Raw genomic sequence first — 26,729 nt, 5'->3', positions numbered from 1 at the left:
CAACGCTACGGTATTTTCTTATCATTTCTGGCAGGAATTCAATTTTGAGATGCCAGATTTTGGCTTCCACCAAGCTATCGCACACCTCGAAATAGGCTCTAGCAATGACGGGCTGGCTATTTGGAGCGAAATCAAACATTCTAACATTAAGTGAGCGTTTTCGCTTTTGTCTGCCGGGCTGACTGAGAAAATCAGATTGAATAAGTAGAATGAAGTGGAGGAGCGGGAAAGGACGAACGAAACTCCGAAACACATAACCTCCCATAACTAGTTAGGGGCTCGTGTAATCCCATTACGTAAGAGGATTTCCGAAGGTATGCAACGTGGAGGGTCAACCCAACGCATGACCTCCTCCGTCCGGTCGGACGTAGATCGAAAACAATAACGCAGCCCTAGTAGGGCTTCCGCCTTGCTGGCTGGACACCCGGCATTAGGCAATCGGTAGTTGTACAATGCACTCGAACCGTGTTGGACACAGACGGTGCTCCCGCTCTGGCTTCTTCGGTTGTGTGCACAGCATCAAGTTAGTACACATTTAACAGACGGTTGTGACAAATAAAGAAGAGTAATTACAAGTGTTTAATCGCCGGTTTATATAGGGTAAAGGTAAATAATTAACGTCACCTTTTTACTGCTTCAAGTACTAAAATGCTTTATGAACGAATCGGAAATTTGCTACCTACGACTCTTACGAGTAATTAATATTCGAGAATCGCTTCCTGAATGTCACCTCGAAAAACCTCAAATCACAGCAGGCTGGCTACTGTCCGATAAGTCCGCCTGCATGCTGCTGTCTGCTACTGCTATCAGTGCACTGGATGCGCACCGACTATGGCCGAAATACAATTGTGAAGGAATTTGCCTGAACTTATGGAAGGGTCGCAGTGGGCTGGGAAAATTCTGGGCCGAATTCGAACAAGCTGCCGAGATAACGATGGAGGCTGGCGTCGCCAGTCGAGAGTGTACGCCAAATTTTGACGTATCATTTTTGGGAACTATTTTTTCAAAAATCGCATACTAGAAATATGGCGAGAAAATTTCGTTGAAACAGTGAGAAAGCTGAAATTGTTGAAAAACCACCAACAAATTTGTTAAAAACCATCGAACGATCGTAAAAATTGTCGAACGAACTAAAAAACATGAAAAAAAATATCAATTCACAGTGTAGTAAACCAGTTACCGCCTGGAGCCATTTAGCAGAGTTATGATAGTGCGATGCTGTAGAAGAACAAAAGTTTTTAATAAACCACGGGCTGCAGTTTTGCAAACCACTCAACACAATTTTCCCCAAGTTTCAACCTCTCCATCAGACCGTCGGGCTTCGAGCGGTGGTCATTTTGCGGGAATAGAAAATTTTATCACTTGCAGACACGTTCTCAAGCAGCAGCAGCATCACTAGGTTTCCGACGCACGGTAGTAATGGAAATCAGTTTTCTAGCTTTCCTTTCATGGAGGGGACAAACTTCTGCGTTTGTCCCGGAGCAGCCGTAATGAGCCTCTGTTCTCCGATTCCCGAGCGACGCCGCTGGACTCAAAACATTTTCGACTAGCAAGTTGTAAACAAATCTAACTTTTCACCCGGAAGGGCTTCCGAGTGGAAATTATTCTGTTATAATTTTTCTCACGGAATCTCATGGAAATATTCAAAACGAGGATCATTAGCCAGGGTGCAGTTACAAGAGCACAAAGAAATAACAGCACAAAAAAAACAACAGTTGACTACAAAAACAAAACGACGTTACGCGACGCGTTTCGCTCGATTTGTATGCTTTCGCGTCCGCTACGGAATTTCGATTGCATCAAAAGTGGTTACGAAACGCGCGGCTGTTTTCGATTCGTTCGACAATTGAGCTTCCCGTTTGCAATATAACCCATTTTTTCTCCATTGGACGCAGCCGCACCGAAGACCGTAGAAGTGCGCACTCTTAACCCATTTGCAGGGGGAAATTATTACTGAATTTTAAATGGCTCTGCCAGCCAGTCCAGGCGGGCAGCGTTTCTTCACGCAGTTCTCTTGTCTGTCTGTTGAGTTTACACGCTGCTAATCGTGGCTTTGATGGGCGCGGGCGGAAAACCATTAATTAATAGTTTTCTGAGCGCCAAAACCGAACCGAACTCGCGCTTGAAGAAACGCTCCGATAAGTGTCTCTAGAGACACGGTGTTCTGGCCCAATAATGGACTGTACGAACACGCACACACACACAATCAATGCGTATTTATTACCGCAAACGCAAAGCATTTGTGCTGGTTTTTACTTCGGCTTTGAGTGGCCACTCGCCTTAGACTCAGAGCACACTTAGCAAAGGAAATGATCAATATGGAAAATTGAACCTCGTAAAGTACCTACCACTTGAAATCATTGGGATTTAGCTCTTTTTCTGCCCGGTTGATTACACTTCTAGCACAGTTATGAATTCAGTACAGCAGCTCAGTGTTTATTCTGTGGAAACGAGAAGGAAATTGTTACGATAAGTCGAAAGTTTTAAATAGCTTATATCTTCAGTCAGATCATTCGATAGGAAAAATATATTTAGAGAACCGGTATTATAGAATGACCAACAGTCAAATATTTATGAATTTTTCCCAGAGGCTACGAAGCATAAAACTTTGAAAAAAAATATCCAGAAATAATATAAATATACGAGCTCGACCTAACATTACGATCAAAATTATTAATCAAATATGTTTCTCAGTGTTATTAATAGCCACATGTTCGGAAAAAAAATCATCCATCTGATCACGATTTATTGAGTCTTGTCATTTGTAGGTGAAATTTCGAAACGAAAAAAGAGTCCATTATAAAAATCATTTTAGAGAAAAGTTACTTATTGACACGAATTGTGGAGCGTTTGCTGGGTTTGAAATATCAACTGCGGAAAATGTGTACATACTTTCTGGAGTACGGGCTAACATTACGTTAGATTGCAAAAAAAAAAACAAAAACTGGAGACGGGCACCAAACCACAAACATGCGACTAGAATGGTCTTTCCAGAATTTCTGTTTCGTTCAAGCACCATTCAATTGTCTTGGTGCTACCTTCAATTCCTCGCGAGACAGGTTAAAAACTGATTTTATTCTGACAGATTTAAAATTTCCAAGCGAACCATTGTAATATCTTGTTCGCTAACTTTCTCGACCATTTTCGGTATAAAATACGCTTCGTGAATTTTACGGTTCAGCAGAAACCAATAGTAAAATTTATAGCGATTATTATGTGTCGGTTGTACTGTAATACCTGTAATACATTGGTCATTCCGAAGACATCTTGCACGAAGTATATATTTCGTTTCCTTTCGTCATGCTCTGTAGTCAACACGTTCTCAATGTGATTACCTGACTGCTAGCGCGGATAGTTATCACGAGCGAACAGCAACAGAAAAAGTATTTTGAGAAGACAGTAGAAAAAGAGACTGCACTCTTGGGATGGCCTGACTTTGATTTTCTGAGCAAGTATTTGCTGGAATAATTTTCATTTTTTCCGGAAGGCGCAGCATAACGGCTCACCGGGTTCGTCGCTTCTACGTGTGCTTAGAGGAAAACTACATTTAAGTCTCTTAAGACTTTACGCACTTCCGAGCTAGCCAGGGGCACCATAATTCCCAAAGACGGTTAATATGATATAAACTTGAATTTTTTTCCAGTTAGAGCTTTAGGGGATATTTTTTCCTACCTACAACTTCGGAAACCTACACCTAAAGACATTATATATTGTCGAAACGTTTAAGGATAAATAGCAGTACTTCGTCTTATTTAGTATTTAGAATGATGAACCGCAAATCCAAGCAAATAGATATACAAATCACATTTTTACCTTGTTGAACACAAAAAAGCCCACAATGGAAAGCAATACAAGAATAATAAAGATAATATAAGAATAAGAGATTCTAAATCTAAGAGCAACCTAAAAAGAGAAAATTAGAAGTCTAATAAATAAAGATGAAAAACAGAAATTTAAAACTAGGTGTGATGATGAATATAAACATGGAAATGCAAACAATTAAGTGAAAAAAAATACAAAGAGACAATAGAATTTATTGAAAATAATAAAGTCAATCAAAACACCAGGAAAACCGGTACTGGAGAAAAACAACAATAAAAATGTCCAATGTTTGTTAAAATATGAAGCGAATAACTAACAAACATATTAAAATAAGGCAGAAAACAGGGAAAAAACTAAAATAAAAAACATAGCAAACAGATAAATGAAAAATTATTAAATTAGTCAACACAAACAACACTAGCTATAACAGAAAGAGCATAGCAAAATTAAACGCAAAAACTCAAATTTGAAAATTCAAGAAACGAAACAAAATGTAATTTAATTTTTCAAATCTTAAAAGCGAGCAATGGAAAAACAATAAAACCGTTATATATACGGCGAGAAACTGAAAATTTACAACTAGTGAAGAGCTGGTAACATAAATGAAAACGAAATACAAACGCAAAAATGAAGTTAGTGATAAAATACAAAGAGCTCACAAATCAATGAAATAAGTCAAAGCATCGAAAGAAAAGACAAACAGTGAAAGATAAAAAACAGCAGAATCTAAAAACAGAACAAAAACATACGAAATAAAGCTAAACAGGAAAACAACGTTAGAGTTCCATTATTCTCCGTTTTGAGAAGGGAAAAGAACACAGCAACCGAGCAGAGATATAACAAATGATATTGTTAAAAAATAATATCAAAGATTGAATGAAAACGCTTCAATTCTGGAATGAAAAAACAGTATACAGCAAAGAGACAAATAGAATTTAAAATAAAGGAAGAACAAATGAATTAAAAAATAAAACAAATTAGGCGGACAGCAAAACAAGCTATATGAACAGGACAAGCAGTACTCTAGATACAAAACTCAATGATAAAAAATTGCTAGTAAACATGAAAACAACACTGCAAAACAAACCAACAAACCGAAACAGCAAACAAGTGAAAAAATGCAAATAATCAAAAGCATTCAGAAAATATCATATAAAAAAGTAGAATACATAGAAAATCGATCAAAACATAACAATTCACAAACATTGAACCATAATAAATACAGTGAATTGCTGAAGCTTTACAGGGCATGAAAGAGTCAAACCAAGTTCTATAAGAAGGATACTGCTGAAGGGGAAAAGAGTGCAAATAAATTGCAAAATTAAAACCAAAATTCTTACAATCTAATAATAAGTTAGAACGTCTCTAATAAAAAAACCTAATAATAAATATCACGACGTGAACCAGCCGCCAACGGAAAGCCCCAAAAATATAGACAAAAAACAGGTAATATAATAGAATTAAAAAAAATTACAAATGCAAAAAATATGACAAATTATTGAAGAAAAAAAAATAAAAAAGAAGTAAATTTTTAAGAAAGCATCTTTACAAAAGAAAAAAAAACAAACAAACCAAAAGTATTAGAAAAGCAAAAAAAGCAGTAAAAACGGAAAAATATTAAAAGGAAAATAAAGAAACCCAAATAAAACAGAAACAAAATAAAGCAAAAAAGCAAAAAAATAGATTACTGTAATTCACCGTTTCCAGAATGAAAAATGCAGAAAATAAAAAAAAAAAAAAAATAAAAAAATAAAAAAAAAAAAAAATAAAAATAAAAAAAAAAAAAAATCAGTGCGTCTTGAACTGTCCTACAGATCAGACGTTTTTTCGGTTGCTTGTGGACTGGTCTTTGACTGCCTATAGCTTCAAAGTTTGTGTTTTGTCAGTGTGTCTTTTAAAGACTACCTGAAAGTTATTTCCCATCAGTCTTTCTCAAGACTACCTACTTTTGAATTTAACATTTGTTTTAACTTTTTTCGTATCACCTGAAATGGCTGGACGGAAAAAGAAACCTCGCATCGCTGCGGGGAGGAAAAGAGAGGCATCTCTTTCTGACACATCGAGTGTCTGTAGTGACAATCCTTTTGATATTTTGCCTGAGCAAGAAGCTGGTGAAATGGAAGTTACCAATAATGAAACTATACAAAATATAAAATCTTTAAAAAAGGAGAAAGTTCCACCTATTGTGGTAACTATTTCTTCTGAATTTAATATATTCAAAAAGGAACTTTCAACGTTTGTTTCTGACGTTAAAGTTACCTATCAAATTAGCCGTAGAGGTGAATGCCGCTTATTAGCCGACTCAGTAAAGGGTCGTGATCGTCTTGTTCAGTATTTAACTGACAAGATGTACAAATTTTTTACATATGACACCAAGAACGCCAAGCCGTTCAAGGTTGTCTTGAAAGGTCTCACCAACGATCAAACCGTTGATGAGATCAAACTTACTTTAACAGAATTACTTGGCATAGCCCCTACCCAAGTAATTCTAATGAAACAAAAATCACGAGGCGAAAACAGTCAGAGAACTGGAATTTCCCTTGTTAATTATTTAATTCATTTTAACCGCAATGAGGTTAACAACTTAAAATTTTTTGAAAAAGCACATGCTTTGTATAATGTGCGTGTAAAGTGGGAAACTTATAGGAAGTATGGCGGAGGTGAAAAGCATATCACCCAATGCCGTACTTGCCAACGTTATGGCCATGGTTCCAAATTCTGTAACATGGACCAAAAATGTCTTAATTGTGGAGACTCTTCTCACAAAAAGGACACATGTCCTGTGAAAGAGAGTAAAAATTTTCGCTGTGCGAATTGTAACGGCAACCATATGTCAAATTTTTATCAATGCCCAGTCCGTTTAGCAATTGTTAAGGCAAGGCAAGGTAAACAAAATTCAATTTCTCAATTAAAACCAACTTCAAAACAAAATTCTCCAAGCGTACCAGTGACGCATAGTTTACCTACTCCTTTGCATACCCGTTTAACTTATGCACAGGTTACAGGTAGTTCGAACATTATACCGCCTAGTGCTGGTAGTTCGAAAATGACCGTTAATATGGGTAAGCAAAACACGCTAGAAAATAATTGTACACCTATTACTCCAGCTAATATTGCTGCCGAAAATATTTTTCCGAATGTCAACTGCCTGGGGCCTATTACGGCAGGTAAACTTTCTTTTTTGCAACAGGCAATGTTCGATCTTATGAACGCCATGTTGCAGGCAAAATCAATGTTTGAAGCCATTCAAATAGGCACAAATTTTACTATTAAAATTGTTTCTAATTTAAAATTTAGCAATGATTTTAAATAAAACAATTAAAATATTAAATTGGAATGCTCGCTCATTGAAGGCCAATGAGAATGAGCTTTTTAATTTTTTAACAGTAAATAATGTGCATATTGCAATTATTACTGAAACATTTTTGAAACCTAACATAAAATTGAAATATGATCCCAATTACGTGGTTCATAGATATGATAGGATTCAGGGTTCCGGCGGTGGAGTTGCAATTGTTATTCATCGCCAAATCAAACATCGTGCTCTTCCCCATCTTGAGACGAAAGTTATTGAAACTTTGGGAATTGAAGTTCAAACTGAACTTGGGATTTTATTTATTGCCGCAGCATATTTACCATTTCAATGCACACGCGAGCTCAAAAATTATTTTAAAGGTGATTTACAAAAACTCACCAGAAATCGTTCGAAATTTTTCATAATCGGCGATTTTAACGCTAAACATCGTTCATGGAATAATTCTCAAAGTAATTCCAATGGCAAAATTTTATTCAATGATTGTTCTTCAGGAAACTATTCTATTTTGTCTCCGAATAGTCCTACATGCTTTTCTTCTGTAAGAAACCCTTCAACAATTGATTTGGTGCTAACAGATCAAAGTCATGTATGTAGTGATTTGATCACACATGCTGACTTTGATTCTGACCATCTTCCAATAACCTTTTTCTTTATCACATGAATCAGTTTTAAACCCTATGAGCTCTGTTTTTAATTATAACAAAGCTAATTGGGAAAGATACAAAAATTATATTGAGAGAAATTTCAATAATGAGCTTGATTTGCAAAACGAAGTGAATATTGATTCCGCTTTGGAAGCATTAAAATGTGCAATTGTTGATGCCAGGAATTATTCTGTTCCAAAGGCTCAAGTGAAATTTGATTCACCAATAATTGACGAAAATCTTCAACTTCTAATTCGTTTGAAAAATGTCCGCAGACGTCAATATCAACGTTCTCGTGACCCTGTTTTTAAAACTATTTATAAAGATTTACAGAAAGAGATTAAACATAGATTTACTCTTCTGAGAAATCAAAATTTTGAGACTAAAGTTGAAAAATTGAAACCATATTCAAAACCATTTTGGAAGCTGTCGAAGATTCTTAAGAAACCTTCAAAGCCTATTCCAGTTTTAAAAGATGGTGAACGTTTTCTTGTATCCAATGAACAAAAGGCTCAAAGACTTGCTCAGCAGTTTGAGAGTGTTCATAACTCAAATTTGAATTTTGTGAGTCCAATTGAAAATGAAGTCACACGTCAATTTGATTTAATTTCTTCCCAGAATTTTTTACCTGCAGAAATAATTGAAACTAACTTGAATGAGATTAAATCAATTATTAAAAATTTCAAAAATATGAAAGCACCTGGTGACGATGGAATCTTTAATATACTAATCAAACATCTCCCTGAGAGCACAATGGATTTTTTAGTGAAAATTTTCAATTGCTGCTTCAAAATTGCATATTTTCCCAAATTATGGAAAAATGCAAAAATTACTCCCATTTTAAAACCGGATAAGAACCCAGCTGAAGTTTCAAGTTATCGACCAATCAGTTTGCTTTCTTCAATAAGTAAACTGTTTGAGAGAATTATTCTTAACAGAATGATGTCACACATCAACGAAAATTCAATTTTTGCAAATGAACAGTTTGGATTTCGCCATGGGCATTCCACAACTCATCAATTGCTCAGAGTTACTAATATGATACGAGCTAACAAATCTGAAGGTTATTCCACTGGAGCTGCTCTTTTAGACATAGAAAAAGCATTCGACAGTGTTTGGCATAAAGGTTTGATTGCGAAATTGCAAACTTTTAATTTTCCAATTTTCCTTATCAAAATTTTAAAAAATTATCTTACTGATCGAACTCTGCAGGTTGTCTATCAGAATTCAAAATCTGATAGATTTCCTGTCAGAGCAGGTGTGCCTCAAGGTTCAGTCTTGGGTCCAGTCCTGTACAACATATTCACTTCAGATCTTCCTGATTTGCCTCCAGGATGCACAAAGTCATTGTTCTGCGATGACACAAGCATTTCCGTAAAAGGAAAAAGTCTTCGTGTCATATGCAGTCGATTGCAGAAAAGTTTAGATATTTTTTCTTCCTACTTGCAAAAGTGGAAAATCTCTCCCAATGCTTCTAAAACTCAAATGATAATTTTTCCGCATAAACCTAGGGCTTCTTTCCTCAAGCCAAACAATAATCACGTTGTCAAGATGAATGGGGTTATTTTAAGTTGGTCCGACAAGGTTAAGTACTTGGGACTAATTAATGATAAAAAACTTATTTTCAAAGAGCACATTGAGAGTATACAAGCCAAGTGCATCAAATATACGAGATGTTTATATCCTCTCATTAACAGGAATTCTAAACTTTGTTTAAAGAACAAACTTTTGGTCTACAAACAAATTTTTAGACCAGCAATGCTTTATGCTGTACCGATCTGGTCAAGTTGCTGTTCAACAAGGAAGAAAACGCTCCAAAGGATTCAGAATAAAATTCTGAAAATGATTTTGAAGCGTCCTCCTTGGTTTGGTACACTCGAATTACATAGACTTACTGGTGTTGAACCATTAGAAGCTATGTCAAATAAAATTATTTATAATTTTCGACAAAAATCGTTGCAACCCTCAATTGCTACGATAAGCTCCCTTTATAGCCAATAAGTTAGCAATTAAGTTAGTTGTAAGTTTACTTCCCCTTTTCTGACAAGTAGGTTTAAATCCCTACGAATGATAAGTCCTAATTGCGAAAGCAAACAAATCCTAACAATTAAAATTACAAATTTCTAACAGTGTTGAGAAGTCACCATTTGTGATTGGACACACATACACATTATTTACTAATATTTATCATAAATACTTAAGCTACTAACAAATCCCCCCTTAAAAAAAAAAAACAGAAAATAAAAAACGAACGAATAAAATGTCTAGACTTAGGAACCTAGTCAATGACAAAAACACTAATAGAATAGCCAATGAATACAGGGAGAGCCAATAGAAAACGAAGAAATCATCAAATCAAATATTTAAAAATAAACAGAATAATAATTGACAAAATAAATAGAAAAAAGAGATTAAACCACACAAGAAAAAGCTACAAAAAAAAAAAAGGTTTAAAAAAGAAGACAAAAATATGAAAAGAATAAACATAAATTGCTGTTTCAAAAAATAATGAGATAATAAATATAGACATGCAAATGCAAATAGAGTGAATAAAAACAAGACATGACATGTTCTCAACATTGATGGTCTGAATTGTTGAAAAATAAAAGTAGAACACTGAAGGTGATAAAAATGTCAAAAAATATGATAACAGGAAAGTATCAAAATTGAGCAGTTCGGTAATCAATAAAAAATTTACGAAAATCCCCAAGCAGAATTATTCTAGCATTTCTTTTTTTACTGGTATATTTTACAACAAATTCATTCATAAACTTTTGCTCTACGATAAACGGTTTACGAGTTATGAGTTTTTGGAGCACATGATGACCGAGTTAATTTGAAAGATTTATTTCAGTTTTTCAAAATTAACCATCAGGTTTTTTCTCTATTTGCTTCGTTCCATAGAACTATAAACTCTATCTGTGATAGAACAAAAATTAAGAAACACTCATCGCGTCAACATGTTAGATAACAGACGAATAATGATTAAAAAATTCGAAAGTTTTACGGCACTTTTAGTCAATAATTCGAAAAAGTGCTGCTGAGAAAATGAAACGGGTCCCTAATTATTTCAATGCATGAACACTCAATATACGACTATTTACGCCAGTAACCTTGAAACCTTGTTATAGAAAGCTATAAAATTATACTGTAGCAACGATGTTCATTATTTATAATATTTGAACTAGAAAAAGGCGTATCAAATTACTTTTCCAAGAGAAAATATTGATGACATACATAATAATAACTATATAACGGTATTTTTATGACTTTAGAATGCAAACAAGCCTCTGTTTTTGAAAAAAAAATTTTTTTTGGAAAAGTGAATGGGATTCGGAAAATAATTTTGAAAAAAAAAATCAAGTTTAACATGCCGCCGTGCAGAACTTATTTCGACATTATTTCCATGTGTTTTGACTTGATGTAATTTTGCCCCATTTTGCAGTTAATGGATATCAATGACTTTTACTTATATTCAACACCGAAACGTATGCAACTTTTATGATTTTTTTTAGTTTACTTCATTTAGGAATGAGGTTGAAATAGTGATCAGAATTGTTTGTTGGTTTCGACTGGGGGCTACTTTTGACAGTTTGAAAATCGACGGAATTTCGTAAAGAGGTTCTTTTTATTTTAAAGTTGACCTTATTTCATAGTATTTTTCGAAACAGTTTCGAGAATACAACCGATTGGGGTAACCAATTTAATAATGTGAAGCAGTAAATATCAGTGAAAATTCTATTTAAAAAAAAGTGTTGATTTTGAATTGCCATTTACCGATGATACGGAATGATTCTAGTTTTTTTTTATTATTCTCCGCTCCGCACACACTGCAAGCAAGCAGACAAGTCATAACGATCATATTAGCAACAGTGGCCTAATGGCTGAGAGTACATGCGACGCGATAGATCCGGATAAAATTACTAACATGTCCGGACATGTTCAGTAATGCTGTGCAGTGCTACAGTTCTCCCGTTTGTCCCGTTTGGCTGTGGAACACTGTGATCGAATAAGTCACCTGCTCAACCTTACTGCACTAAAAACAGCTGCTGCTCTGCCAGCTGCGGGTCGAGGAAGTTTCTAGTAGGAGGCAATCGTCCGTTTGCTGCAGTAATCGGCCATAAAATTAAGACTAAATCTGCATGCTAGCTTTTATACGTTACTATTGAGAGTTAAACTTACGGTAGACATGACTTCGTGGACTAGAGCAAGTTAAACAACAACAAACCGGTAATAGAGTCGAACCGTCGAGAAGAAGGCCTTGACTCAGCTCCGATTGATCGAAATATGCGTTGAACAGGGCTCTAAATTTTTTTATAATTCAATAGTTGGCATCTAGAAATCACAATTTTCCGTATTTTGTTGGACGCATAGCTAGTTTTCCAATCGATTACTGTGAGAAAGAAGCGAATTTGTTGAAAACTGACTGAGTTTTGAGCATTCGAAAGTGGACAGTTCTCGTGACGCTCTTGATAATTTCGGTTTTTCAATTTACGAGCGAATTTTATACGAGTAATTACTTTGTGTCAATTAGACGCACTTAGAATTAGAATTAAGAGTATAATTTTCAAAAATAAACAATTGAAATTTTGAACAGGATGTGATAATGAATATTAACATGGAAATGCAACCAACAGAGTGAATAAGAGATGACCACATTCATTGAAAATAAGAACGTCAATTATGACACAGGGAAAACCGATATCAGAGGAAGAAAAAACGATGAAATAGCAAAACAAATATTAGTAAAAAGGTTTGCTAGCAACAACAAAATATAAAGCGAAAATAAGAAAAAAAATAGAATAAATACATAGCAAACAGAAAAATGTAAAACAATGGATTAGGTTTACACATGAAAAACAATAGCTAGAACAGAAAGAGCATAGCAAATTCAAACGAAAAACACCAAATAAATTTTAAATTCTAAAGGTTTAAGAAACAATATAACAACAACATTTAATCTAATTTAAAAATCAAATCTAAAAAGAAAAACTGAAAATAACGTAATGAATAATTGATAAAATAATAAAAAACGCAGATATGAAACAAGTGTTGAAATGACGGGCAAACAAATCAACGAAAGTTGACAGAATATAAAAAGCAGCAACAAACAACGATATATAAAAAAAGCAGAAAAAAATAACAGATCAAAAACATACAAAATGATGCAGAGTAGAATCATTTGCGTGAAAAAAAATTAGTTCCAATATTCTCCGTTTTAGAAAGCAAAACAAAACAGCAAGCAAAGAAACAACTAATGAAAACGCACACAGTAAAAACAAAAATGGAATAAAAACGCTTGAAGAACTGAATAAATAAAACAGTAGGTATACATGCGAACACAGAACTAATAATAAGAGAATAATAAATAAAATAAGAAAAAATAGAAAAAGGTCAAATAGCACGGAATACCCGATAACCAGAAAATTTTAGCGGACAGCAAAATATGTTAAATAAAAAGCAGACAAAGAAGTACACTAAAAGTAGAACTGAAGATTAAAAATGTGCTAATGAACATAAAAACAATGCAACAAAACAAACCAAATAACAAACAATTAAAATAAACAAAATGCATTAAGGTAAAAACAAAAATCAGGAAGCCAAAAAAACCAAGGTCAAAGAAAAACAAAAACAAAAGCATTAAATTAAAGGTTATAAAAACTGAAAAGAAATGGAATAACAACGAATGCCTGGTTAACAGAAAAAAAAACGAAAGCAGAAAATGAGACAAAAATGGAATACTAAATAGAACATTCACCACATAAAAAATCAATCAAAACAACGGTTAACAACCAAACAATAAACTGTGGTGAATACAGTGACTAGTCTGTGACAGTGACTAGAGAAACTTCAAAATCATGAGAGAGTCAGAATAAGTTAAACAAGAGAAAATCGGTAAACGGAAGAAAATGCAAATAAACCCCAAAAGATTCAAAATTCTTTGAACTAAGAAAAAATCTTGAGAGACATGAAAAATCAGAAAATTACAGAAAACGGAAAAAAAATTACAAACGTGAAAAATATGAATTAGTCAGTATTGAAAATTTAGTGAAGAATTATATTTTAAAAGAAGAGAAAAAAAATCAGAACCATTTTTGCAAAAGAAAAAACCAATCACTAAAATTAGGAAAGAATGAATGGCAGTAAAAAGTAACAAAATATAAGAGGGAGGATGAAGAAATCAGAGTAGAAAACAAAACAGGACAAAAAACCTATTACAGTTATTCTCCGATTCCAAAATTAAAACCACAGAATGGTAATATAAAACAAATTAAAGTGTACACAATTCATATAAAAAAGTGGTGGAAGTGGTGGATGTTTTGTGAAGGATGTTAGATTTATTTCGAAAAATTGAAAAGAATGGATTATAAAACCAGGTAGAAACAAAAGAAAAAATTAGAATTAAAAAAAAACAACAAATAACTAATGAAAAAACACCAAAAAAAGAGAAGTTTAAGACCACGAAAGGAACCAATAGGCAGAACATTGAAAGTCTTATAAATGAGGGCAAAGATATGAACAAGGAAAGCATAAGTTGCAAATGAAAACAAAACAAAATCATACATATGCAAATATAAGGAATAAAGTGGATGAACAAAATCGAAAATGAAACAAAAACATTTCCACATTACAGTTCGAAAACCAAGAGAGAACACAACAGAGAAACTGTCAAGACATAGAACAGAAAATACAATCAAATAAGTAAACATAATAAAATCATCGGTTAGAACAGTGAAAACGAAAAATATTAAACGTAATAAGAAACATTAAAAAATTAAAACGAGAACCGGGATATATACAGCGAAAAATTAAAGTTTTAAAAAATAGAAAAGGAGCAGAAGATGTTTCATAATTTTAATTTAAGGAGTAAATGTAGTAATGAAGATAGAAAATTAAACTAACTGAAAATATGATCGTAGAAACTACGAAAAATATAGTTCAGCAGGTGGGACTCGAACCCACAACTTCCAATCTCCGGTCAGATGTGTTCCCGTTACACCACCGCAGAACGTTAAAGACGTAGTTCTAGAATCGAGTTTTGTATCGCTTATCCAATTCTCGCACTTCGTACATTTACTCAGTAGAGACTATTATTTATAGCTGGCTATTGTTTAATAGTCTCTACTGAGTAAATGTACGAAGTGCGAGAATTGGATAAGCGATACAAAACTCGATTCTAGAACTCCGTCTTTAACGTTCTGCGGTGGTGTAACGGGAACACATCTGACCGGAGATTGGAAGTTGTGGGTTCGAGTCCCACCTGCTGAACTATATTTTTCGTAGTTTCTACAATCATATTTTCAGTTAGTTTAATTTTCTATCTTCATTACTACATTTACTCCTTAAATTAAAATTAAAAAATAGCATGACTTTGCTTAGAGTCGAAAAAAGAAAAGTAAAAATGTTTGTGACGCAAGTCGATGTTGCGGCTGGTAGAGATGGCAACTTACTGGCACGTTTCTATCTCTCACACTGAGAAGTCATTCCAACTTCCACTGAGGGTGTTGAAACAATAGCCAGCTATAAATAATAGTCTCTACTGAGTAAATGTACGAAGTGCGAGAATTGGATAAGCGATACAAAACTCGATTCTAGAACTACGTCTTTAACGTTCTGCGGTGGTGTAACGGGAACACATCTGACCGGATATTTTTCGTAGTTTCTACAATCATATTTTCAGTTAATTTAATTTTCTATCTTCATTACTACATTTACTCCTTAAATTTAAATTAAAATAGCATGACTTTGCTTAGAGTCGAAAAAAGAAAAGTAAAGATGTTTCATAAGAAATAAGTAATAATAAATTAAATGACAAAAGGAGGCAGGGCCTAGCGTGGTTGGTAACGTCTCCGCCAACCACCCTCGACGGCTGGGTTCAAATCCTAACGCCGACAACCAACCCAACCCGGTCTAGATTCAATCCTAGTCGACACCGGGACATTTCCTGAGGCAAAAAATCTCTGGGATCACGCCTTCCATCGCAGGTGGAAGTAAAATCGTTGGCGCCGGTTAATCGTTAATCAACGAGTCCTAAGTTAGGGTCCTGGTTGGAGTCGCCTCTCTTGGCGTAGGTGATTGGCACAACAACAGTGGTCGAACTAGACCGACGGAAAATGAGTGAGGATAGAAAAACAAAGTTTTCCAATCGGTTGTTGTAAAAACGAAGAGGATTCTGACTGACTGAGCTTTGAGCATTTGAGAGTGGACAATTTTCGTGACGCTCTGTGTCAAACAGATGCACTTCCAACGAAACTGGGGGTACCAAAATTTACAGGAACTGTTGAAAAACTTTTATCTTTCTAGTGCAATTAGAATCAGTAGTCTAATGTGTAAAAACAAACAACATAAATAGGAGAAGAAAAAATTTAAACTTTAAACTGGATGTGATAATGAATATAAACATGAAAATGCAACCAATAGAGCGAATAAGTGATCACAACATTTATTAAAAATATTACGGCAATCAGAGCACCAGGAAAACCGATATCGGAAAAAAAACAACGATAAAAAAAAATCAAGCTAGAGCAGCAAGAGCATTAAAAAGTTAAACGAAAAAGAATAAATAAATCTAAAATTCTAAAGATTTAAGAACCAATATAACAACAAAATTTAATTTAATTTAAAAGAAAATCTAAAAAAAACAAGCGACAGAAGGAAAAACAATAGAACCGTTATGAATAACAACGAAAAATTGAAAATTTACACGAAATGAAGCAGCGGTAAGATAAGTAAAAATAAAATACAAACGCAGATATGAAGCAGGAATTGAAATACAGTGAGCAAACAAATCAATGACAAACTAATTAGACAGAGTTCAAAAAGCAGAGAAAAACAGCGAAATATAAAAAAGAACAGAATCTGCAAAAAGAACAAAAAAAAATCATACGAAATAAAGCAGAACAGAATCATTTTTGTGGAAAAAAGTTTGAGTTTTTTCCAAGAAAGACAGAAAGCAGAGTAAGCAGAGATATAACAAATGAAAATGGTCGAAATAAATTTACAAAAAACTAAAAACGGTAGAAGTACTGAATAATTAAAACAGTATACAATTAAAAAAAAATTACAAAAAAAGTGGAAAACAAATAAGTAACCGATAATAAAAAAAATGAGCAAAGAGCAAAATAGGGTATATAAACAAAACAAACAATGCTCTTAAAGTAGAACCCAATTTCAAAAATGTACTAATGAACATAAAAACAATACAGCAAAACAAACAAGCAATCCAAACAGCAAAATATCAAATAAACAAAGTGTATTTGGATAAAAACAAAAATTAGAATACTAGTGAAACCAAGGTCAGCAAAAATCTTAAACAAAAGCATCAAATCGAAATGTTAAAAAAAGAGGAAGAAATTGAATAACGACAAACAACTGACAAACAGGAAAACAATAAAGCAAAAAACGAGAAAAAAGAATAAAATTCTAAATAGAACATTCAGGAAACTTGAAATAAATTAGATAAACACATGAAAAATCAATCAGAACAAAACAATTGACCAAAACAATAAACCGTGATAAATACAGCGTACAGCTAAGACTTAAAAAAGCCTGCAAGTGTCAAAACAAGTTACATAAGAAGGAAAAAGAATGCAAATAAATTGCAAAAATGTTTATAACTAAAAAACAACCCTAGCAGACATAGAGAAACAGAAAATAACAAAAAAAAATTCGAAAATATCACTTAAAAGTTAAGCGGAAAATTAAATTTCAAAAAAAGAGAAAAAAAAATCATTTTTGCAAAAGAAAAAACCAAATACAGGTCGGCCTCGACTATCCGGAGACTCGATTATCCGGAAACTAGATTATCCGGAATTCGATTATTCGGAATTTTAGACTCGATTGTCCGGAATTTTATTTTTTTGGTGTCCGTGTTTAATTTTTATTCCGAAATTTTGCCTTCACAATCCCTTCTGACATATTTGTTACCATTTAAGTCACTTCCGGCATGTTTGGAACATGTTCGAATTAAGTGAATATAATCAATGTCCAATTTGTTTTTTGCTTCTCAAGATTTTACCCCTTTTCGCCTCAGAAATAACTTCTGGTTACGCCACTGCGTCATACATGTAAAATAAAAAAATATAAATATTTAATTTATGTTCGTTAATCTGTATTTTTTGTGTGATTCAATTATCCGGAAAACTCGATTATCAGGAATGGAATTTTTTTGATGTTCCGGATAATCGAGTCCGACCTGTACTAGTATTTAAAAAAGAGAATAAAAACGACAAAAAACAACAATATATAGGAGAGAGAATAAAAAAATCAGAATAGAAAAAAGGAAGAATGGAGCAAAATAAAACAAAATCGATTTTTAATACTCTCCATTTCCAAAATGAAAAACATAGAATAATATTAGAAAACATACAAAAATGTACTCAATTTATATAAAAAAGAGGTGGAAAGTGCGAGTTGCTTTGACAAGAATGTTAGATTTATATTAAGAAACCTGATCAAAACTTCGATAGAATAGAATATGAAAACAGGTAGTAACAAATACAGAACAAAAAAAAATGAAAAAAAGATAAACGAGAGAAATCTAACAACGCAAGGGAAACCAACAGAGAGAAAATTGAAAGTCTTATGAATGAGGACAAAAATGTAAACAGAAAAGGTACTAGTTGCAACTTTAAACTAAATAAAAATGTGCATATGCAAATACAAAGAATAAAGTGGGTAAAAAAACCTAAAACGAAACAAAATACGTTTCGAATATTACCAACAATCAAAACACCAATAAACTAAAGGAGGTGACATTCGAAAAACTGTCAAAAATAAAAAAAAATGAGAAAAAAATAATAGAATAAAAATTGGAGTAGATTGAAATACGGAAAACAATGAAATAAATAAATACAAAAAAAAGCGTTGATTAGAAAAGCCAAAACAGAAAAATTAGACGTGAAAAACGTACAATAACAAAAACGAGAACCGTGACAAATTCAGCGAAAAATTGAAATTTCAAAGAACAGAAAAGGAGCAGAAGATATTTCATAATGCGTAAGTAATAATTAATGACATGTCCAAAAATTACAAAACTGGAACTTCCGAAATTAAATTTACCAAAGTAGAACAAGAAGATATGAAAAGCAGAAAATAAGTAAAATATTAAAAACAACAGGACTAGGGAATCAAACACCAAAAATATACAAAATGAAGCAGAAAAGCATCGTTTCTATGGGGAAAAGTTCGATTATTCTCCTTTTCTAGCGAGAGAAAAAGAACACAGCCATCGAGAAAACACTGTATGAATAATAGAACAATAAATTAATATTAAAATCAAAGAAACCATGTGGAGTTTGAAGTCGAAAAATTAAGCAGAGTGAAAAATCCAAACATATAAAAATGCCTGTCTGTCTGTCTGTCTGTCTGTCTGTCTGTCTATCTGTCTGTCTGTCTGTCTGTCTGTCTGTCTGTCTGTCTGTCTGTCTGTCTGTCTGTCTGTCTGTCTGTCTGTCTGTCTGTCTGTCTGTCTGTCTGTCTGTCTGTCTGTCTGTCTGTCTGTCTGTCTGTCTGTCTGTCTGTCTGTCTGTCTGTCTGTCTGTCTGTCTGTCTGTCTGTCTGTCTGTCTGTCTGTCTGTCTGTCTGTCTGTCTGTCTGTCTGTCTGTCTGTCTGTCTGTCTGTCTGTCTGTCTGTCTGTCTGTCTGTCTGTCTGTCTGTCTGTCTGTCTGTCTGTCTGTCTGTCTGTCTGTCTGTCTGTCTGTCTGTCTGTCTGTCTGTCTGTCTGTCTGTCTGTCTGTCTGTCTGTCTGTCTGTCTGTCTGTCTGTCTGTCTGTCTGTCTGTCTGTCTGTCTGTCTGTCTGTCTGTCTGTCTGTCTGTCTGTCTGTCTGTCTGTCTGTCTGTCTGTCTGTCTGTCTGTCTGTCTGTCTGTCTGTCTGTCTGTCTGTCTGTCTGTCTGTCTGTCTGTCTGTCTGTCTGTCTGTCTGTCTGTCTGTCTGTCTGTCTGTCTGTCTGTCTGTCTGTCTGTCTGTCTGTCTGTCTGTCTGTCTGTCTGTCTGTCTGTCTGTCTGTCTGTCTGTCTGTCTGTCTGTCTGTCTGTCTGTCTGTCTGTCTGTCTGTCTGTCTGTCTGTCTGTCTGTCTGTCTGTCTGTCTGTCTGTCTGTCTGTCTGTCTGTCTGTCTGTCTGTCTGTCTGTCTGTCTGTCTGTCTGTCTGTCTGTCTGTCTGTCTGTCTGTCTGTCTGTCTGTCTGTCTGTCTGTCTGTCTGTCTGTCTGTCTGTCTGTCTGTCTGTCTGTCTGTCTGTCTGTCTGTCTGTCTGTCTGTCTGTCTGTCTGTCTGTCTGTCTGTCTGTCTGTCTGTCTGTCTGTCTGTCTGTCTGTCTGTCTGTCTGTCTGTCTGTCTGTCTGTCTGTCTGTCTGTCTGTCTGTCTGTCTGTCTGTCTGTCTGTCTGTCTGTCTGTCTGTCTGTCTGTCTGTCTGTCTGTCTGTCTGTCTGTCTGTCTGTCTGTCTGTCTGTCTGTCTGTCTGTCTGTCTGTCTGTCTGTCTGTCTGTCTGTCTGTCTGTCTGTCTGTCTGTCTGTCTGTCTGTCTGTCTGTCTGTCTGTCTGTCTGTCTGTCTGTCTGTCTGTCTGTCTGTCTGTCTGTCTGTCTGTCTGTCTGTCTGTCTGTCTGTCTGTCTGTCTGTCTGTCTGTCTGTCTGTCTGTCTGTCTGTCTGTCTGTCTGTCTGTCTGTCTGTCTGTCTGTCTGTCTGTCTGTCTGTCTGTCTGTCTGTCTGTCTGTCTGTCTGTCTGTCTGTCTGTCTGTCTGTCTGTCTGTCTGTCTGTCTGTCTGTCTGTCTGTCTGTCTGTCTGTCTGTCTGTCTGTCTGTCTGTCTGTCTGTCTGTCTGTCTGTCTGTCTGTCTGTCTGTCTGTCTGTCTGTCTGTCTGTCTGTCTGTCTGTCTGTCTGTCTGTCTGTCTGTCTGTCTGTCTGTCTGTCTGTCTGTCTGTCTGTCTGTCTGTCTGTCTGTCTGTCTGTCTGTCTGTCTGTCTGTCTGTCTGTCTGTCTGTCTGTCTGTCTGTCTGTCTGTCTGTCTGTCTGTCTGTCTGTCTGTCTGTCTGTCTGTCTGTCTGTCTGTCTGTCTGTCTGTCTGTCTGTCTGTCTGTCTGTCTGTCTGTCTGTCTGTCTGTCTGTCTGTCTGTCTGTCTGTCTGTCTGTCTGTCTGTCTGTCTGTCTGTCTGTCTGTCTGTCTGTCTGTCTGTCTGTCTGTCTGTCTGTCTGTCTGTCTGTCTGTCTGTCTGTCTGTCTGTCTGTCTGTCTGTCTGTCTGTCTGTCTGTCTGTCTGTCTGTCTGTCTGTCTGTCTGTCTGTCTGTCTGTCTGTCTGTCTGTCTGTCTGTCTGTCTGTCTGTCTGTCTGTCTGTCTGTCTGTCTGTCTGTCTGTCTGTCTGTCTGTCTGTCTGTCTGTCTGTCTGTCTGTCTGTCTGTCTGTCTGTCTGTCTGTCTGTCTGTCTGTCTGTCTGTCTGTCTGTCTGTCTGTCTGTCTGTCTGTCTGTCTGTCTGTCTGTCTGTCTGTCTGTCTGTCTGTCTGTCTGTCTGTCTGTCTGTCTGTCTGTCTGTCTGTCTGTCTGTCTGTCTGTCTGTCTGTCTGTCTGTCTGTCTGTCTGTCTGTCTGTCTGTCTGTCTGTCTGTCTGTCTGTCTGTCTGTCTGTCTGTCTGTCTGTCTGTCTGTCTGTCTGTCTGTCTGTCTGTCTGTCTGTCTGTCTGTCTGTCTGTCTGTCTGTCTGTCTGTCTGTCTGTCTGTCTGTCTGTCTGTCTGTCTGTCTGTCTGTCTGTCTGTCTGTCTGTCTGTCTGTCTGTCTGTCTGTCTGTCTGTCTGTCTGTCTGTCTGTCTGTCTGTCTGTCTGTCTGTCTGTCTGTCTGTCTGTCTGTCTGTCTGTCTGTCTGTCTGTCTGTCTGTCTGTCTGTCTGTCTGTCTGTCTGTCTGTCTGTCTGTCTGTCTGTCTGTCTGTCTGTCTGTCTGTCTGTCTGTCTGTCTGTCTGTCTGTCTGTCTGTCTGTCTGTCTGTCTGTCTGTCTGTCTGTCTGTCTGTCTGTCTGTCTGTCTGTCTGTCTGTCTGTCTGTCTGTCTGTCTGTCTGTCTGTCTGTCTGTCTGTCTGTCTGTCTGTCTGTCTGTCTGTCTGTCTGTCTGTCTGTCTGTCTGTCTGTCTGTCTGTCTGTCTGTCTGTCTGTCTGTCTGTCTGTCTGTCTGTCTGTCTGTCTGTCTGTCTGTCTGTCTGTCTGTCTGTCTGTCTGTCTGTCTGTCTGTCTGTCTGTCTGTCTGTCTGTCTGTCTGTCTGTCTGTCTGTCTGTCTGTCTGTCTGTCTGTCTGTCTGTCTGTCTGTCTGTCTGTCTGTCTGTCTGTCTGTCTGTCTGTCTGTCTGTCTGTCTGTCTGTCTGTCTGTCTGTCTGTCTGTCTGTCTGTCTGTCTGTCTGTCTGTCTGTCTGTCTGTCTGTCTGTCTGTCTGTCTGTCTGTCTGTCTGTCTGTCTGTCTGTCTGTCTGTCTGTCTGTCTGTCCATGAGCAGATAAGGTAGCTGGATAAGATGTTTTCCAATGTAAGTTTTCTTAAAATCGCTCTAGTTTTCGTATAATTTGAGTTAACCTGAGAGGAGGTTCATTAAAGAAAGTGATCTATTCTTGCCAATTCTATCCAGCCAATCTGCATCAGAATCACGAGAAAAGTTCATAGCATAGAACTTCTTAGGATGGACCACTTCCTTCAGTGGACCGCTCAATTTGACAAACTCAATTTATGATTTCCAGGAAACTTCCATCGGGAATCATCTTATTCAGTTTATCTAGGGTGAATTAACCTGTAATGGACCCCTCTCCTATGGTGGACCACCCGCCAAAATAACTCAATTTATGTGAAAACTCCAAGGATTTTCAGAAAACTTTTTTCGGGAAACATGTTATCCAGCCAATATGCATCACAATCACGAGAAAATCCGATTCAATGATAGGAGAAATTGAGTTAATTTGACGAGTGGTCCACTATAGGTTGATAAAATAAAGAGGTCCACTATAGGTTAAGTTACCTTACATCAGAATCGTGAGGATAATTTGAACCAAAATTCCAATTTTTATCAAGAGAATAAATAGTTTTTCGTCAGGGTGGTCCACTGAAGGAAGTGGTCCATCCAAGTTATTTCAACCTAATATGCATCAGAATTGCCAGAAACATTTTAACCTAGGGTAAATTAACCTATAGTGGACCCTTTTCCTATATAGTGGACCACCCGCCAGATTAACTCAAGTTATGCGAGAATTCGAGGAATTTTTAGTAAACTTCCATCAGAAAGCATCTTTTCCAGCCTGTCTGCATCACAAACATTTATAAATTTCGATTCATGTAAAGAGAAATTTAATTAATCTGACAGGTGGTCCACTATAGGTTAACTTACCCTATAGTAAGGGTCTGCAGAGTGGCTAAATTTATGCGAAAACTCGAAAAAATTTTAGAAAACTTTCATCGGGAAACATCCTACCCAGTCTATCTGAATCAGAATCAAGAGAATCTTTTATGAACTTCGATTTAGGGTAAATTAACCTATAGTGGACCCTTTTCCTACAGTAAATCACTCGCCAAATTAATTCAGTTTATGCGAAAATTAGAGGGATTTTCGGTGAACTACTTTCGGGAATCAACTTATCCAGCCAATCTGCATCACAAGCATTCAAAAATTCTGATTTATGTTATGAGAAATTGAGTTAATCTGACGGGTGGTCCACCATAGGTTAATATAGCAATAGGGTAAACTATCCTAGGTATGTTAGGAGAAATTGAGTTAATTTGACGAGTGGTCCATCGAAGGCAGTTCTACTCTACATCGTTGAAAATATTTTTTGAAACAGGTCCGAGACCGTGAAAAAAATAGTCAGATGTCATAGATTGTTGGAAAGCTGAAAACCGTCAGTACAAACCATCAAGGAATTAGGTACTCGTTGAAAGGCGGGAAAAGAGTAACAAACATAAAAAATCGTCAGGAAATTGTCGAAACTCGTAGAAAAGTTGAACAACGTTCAAGAAATTAGGGTTAAACTACATTGAATAGAGCACGTCCTTTAGTGGACCACCTGTCAGATTAATTCAATTTATGCGAAAACACAAGGGATTTCCATAAAACTTCCATCGAGAAACATCTTATCCAGCTAATCCGCATCAGCATCACGAGAGTCTTCTATAAATTCCGATTTATGTTAAGAGAAGTTGAGTGAATCTGCCAAGTGGTCGACTTTAAGTTAATGTACCGTATTTTCCAATGGGAGTTTTCTGGAGATCTCCCTAGTTTTCTCATAAATGGAGTTGGTCTGACCGGTGATCCACCAAGTTAGTTTTACCCTGATATTTCGGATTAATGTTAGGAGAAATTTAGTCAATTAGACGAGTGGTCCAACAATGGAAATGTTCCATGGAAAGCAGTGCTATCCTTTATCGTTGAAAGTGGTCATAAACCGTAAAAAATTAACAAATTTCCAAAGATTGTTGGAAAGATCAACACTTTAGAAACACAAGAACAGAAAGAAAAGCGCAAGAAAGAAACATTGCGCGCGAAATGTAAAAAAAACATAAAAAACGTCAGGAAAATTTCGAAACTCGTACAGAAGTCAAAAACAATTAGAAGGACCACGCTCTTTAGTGAACTACCTCTCAGATTAACTCAATTTATGCATAATTTTGAAGGATTAACAGAAAACTTCCATCGAGGAACATCTTATCCAGCTAATCTGCATCAGAATCAATAAAAACATTCTAAAAATCCGGTTTATATCAAGAGAAATCGAGACATTTTATTGGTTGGTCCAGGAAAAAATGTGGTCCATGGCAGTTCTACCACAATCGACGAATGGCGTGTAAACAGTGAAAATACGCAAAAATATTGAAATTCCGTGGAAACCAGAAAGTTGTAGGAATACCGTAAATTTGTTTTTAGAAAATCATGAAATCGTTATTGAAAATCATCAACAAATCGATGAAAAAAAAAACTGTTAGCTGATTCTGAAATTTTCAAAAAAACTGGTGTAGGAGTTTTGAAACAGTTGAAGAACAAAAATCTCAAAAAACGTGTAGAAGAAAGTAGAACAAAAAATGGTCCTCGTAAAACACGTCCGAAACTTATCAAACAGTCAAAAAATCGTCATCTAGTTTTATCCAGTGTTGTTTTATCCATCAACCGGTTTTGGTGCTTTACTTTTTAAATTCAAAATAGTTATAGCAACATTTGGTACCAGTAAAAAGAGATTGTGATTTTTGGGATTTTATTTTTATACCTAATTGAAATATCAAAAGCCTAACAAAGTATTAATATTAATTATATGAATGTTGTATGATTATAAACACTTCTTCGCAAAATACATTACGAACGAATTATATTCCTTTCTAAAAAGTTACTGCACCGGAATATGTATAAACAGCAGCTTCGCAAAAGCCTTCAACAAACGGCTAATTTGGTTTCCAGTTTCAGCCATCACCAATTGGAGGCGGCGCAGGTAAATTTAATTAAGGCCATCAGCGCTGCAGCCGTTGCCCTCGCGCGTTCGCGCGTCCTCTAAACCATGGAAATATTATTCCACAAGATTTTCCACCTTTCGAACACGCCACCGCCGCCGACGCCGATGCCGCCGTTACTGAAACCTTTCAAATTCGTTTTGGCGAAAAACCCCCAACTTAGAGCTAAACTCTCGGCCACTGCACCGGGACTTGGTTTGTCTTGGTTTTGTTTGCTAGCACAGAACCATGAAGCAATAAATCACCAAGTGCCTCTTGTTGCCTCCATCCTTGAACCCCAACAGCAAGCGCGCAAACCGAGTTGCCAATCAGTGGCTCCGCAGACTTTCACGCTCGAATTGGCCTGGGCAGTCAGTCAGTGACTGGCGATCATTGCCGGATGCACTGGAAACCTTGATTCGGTTGGTGGCGTTTTCTTCTTTCGCTCGTTCAATGCTTTTAAAAACAAACTATTCGTGTGGAGGTCATTTCCAAGAATAGAATCTCGGAGGCTTCGAATAAACAAAATTCTAGCGTGATGTTGTTTTATAAAAGCCTCACGAAAACGGTTACATTGTTTTTATTGCGACAAAATGCGAACATGATTGATGAAATTTTCGCCTCCTCCCATCTTAGATGGAGGTTCCAAATCTGCTTTATCACATACAAGCAGAATCCCAGTCACAAAGCTTCGTCACTCATTCGTGTCCTCCTCCGCAGCAAGCAGATTGGACTGTGTTCGCCAGATGAAAGTTGTATCCTTTCATCCCAATGTGATTGCTTCTGGCTAGGACATCCCACACATTGCGACTGGCGCACGACGAACAGTGACCGTGATGTTAGTTCTTGCCGTTTGTTGTCGTCGTGCGCCGTACAAATAATGAATGAATAAATCCACCAACAGAACCAGAATTCAATTCCGAACAACTGAACATACAACTTCGTTTTTACTTTCTATTCTCGTTACCATTCAGGAGAGAGAGCGAAAAATCCAACAACCCTTTTCCAGCCCAACCCGCCGGCACGTATCGAATGCCATATTATGCCTTCCGGTGGCAATAAAAAGCCACCCTACCACAAAGGACCCTCGCCGAGAGGAGCAAAAACAAAACACCACCAGAACACGGCGACGACTGGCAGCAAAAAGCCGGCGATTGCCGGAACTGGTTCCGGCATCGCCGCCGACGGGACCGTCGAGGACGAGTTCAACTCCGGCTTCGGTCAATATTTGCGATCGCCCCAAGGTTCGTATTCCGGTGGACGCGTGGGAGAGGCACTTGGGTCGTGATTGTTTTTGTTTTGTGTGATGCTTGTTTTTTTTTTGCTTTCTTTCATCCTCGGAACACAGCTGTGGAGATGATGAAACTGTTTGTAATCGCGAACACGGTGGTGGTGTTTTTTACGATGGCCTGGCCCCAGATGCAGCATTCCTTTCAAGTGATTAAGTCCCTGTTTACCGGGATGGATGAAGACGAATTGTGAAGTGTGAAAAATTACGAAGGA

The 26,729-nt window shown here is 36.4% G+C and overlaps 2 protein-coding genes across 4 annotated transcripts in view; one reads left to right on the top strand and one right to left on the bottom strand.

Annotated features, from left to right (window-relative positions):
- LOC129717898 (uncharacterized) overlaps positions 1–26,729 on the bottom strand; it is a 309,945-nt gene that overhangs the window by 203,451 nt on the left and 79,765 nt on the right. The window contains exon 2 of one of the 2 annotated variants that reach the window (XM_055668165.1): positions 2,349–2,441. The exons of the other annotated variant lie outside the window; for it this stretch is intronic. The gene's annotated coding sequence lies outside the window, so the exon portion shown is untranslated. The remainder of the gene's footprint in view (positions 1–2,348; positions 2,442–26,729) is intronic. 2 annotated transcript variants of the gene reach the window in all.
- Positions 446–26,714, top strand: LOC129717906 (uncharacterized). Of its 2 annotated transcripts, none has more exons than XM_055668182.1 (3): positions 446–600; positions 26,201–26,470; positions 26,575–26,714. In XM_055668182.1, exons 2-3 carry the CDS (start codon positions 26,269–26,271, stop codon positions 26,706–26,708), a joined length of 336 nt encoding a protein of 111 aa, XP_055524157.1. In that variant the 5' UTR covers positions 446–600; positions 26,201–26,268; the 3' UTR covers positions 26,709–26,714. The 2 variants fall into 2 exon arrangements, with proteins under 2 accessions (XP_055524157.1, XP_055524156.1); XM_055668181.1 differs by having other exon boundaries at positions 446–606.

This window comes from Wyeomyia smithii, chromosome 1 (assembly GCF_029784165.1).
Source record: "Wyeomyia smithii strain HCP4-BCI-WySm-NY-G18 chromosome 1, ASM2978416v1, whole genome shotgun sequence".
Lineage (NCBI taxonomy): Eukaryota > Metazoa > Arthropoda > Insecta > Diptera > Culicidae > Wyeomyia > Wyeomyia smithii.
This window is presented reverse-complemented; position numbering and strand designations above follow the sequence as displayed.

What these genes read in the sequence shown, in the direction of transcription:
- LOC129717906 (XM_055668182.1), top strand. Translation starts at nt 26,269, where the DNA reads ATGCCTTCCGGTGGCAATAAAAAGCCACCCTACCACAAAGGACCCTCG. An exon ending in ATATTTGCGATCGCCCCAAG is followed by an intron (nt 26,471 to 26,574) that starts GTTCGTATTCCG and finishes CTCGGAACACAG; the next exon opens with CTGTGGAGATGATGAAACTG.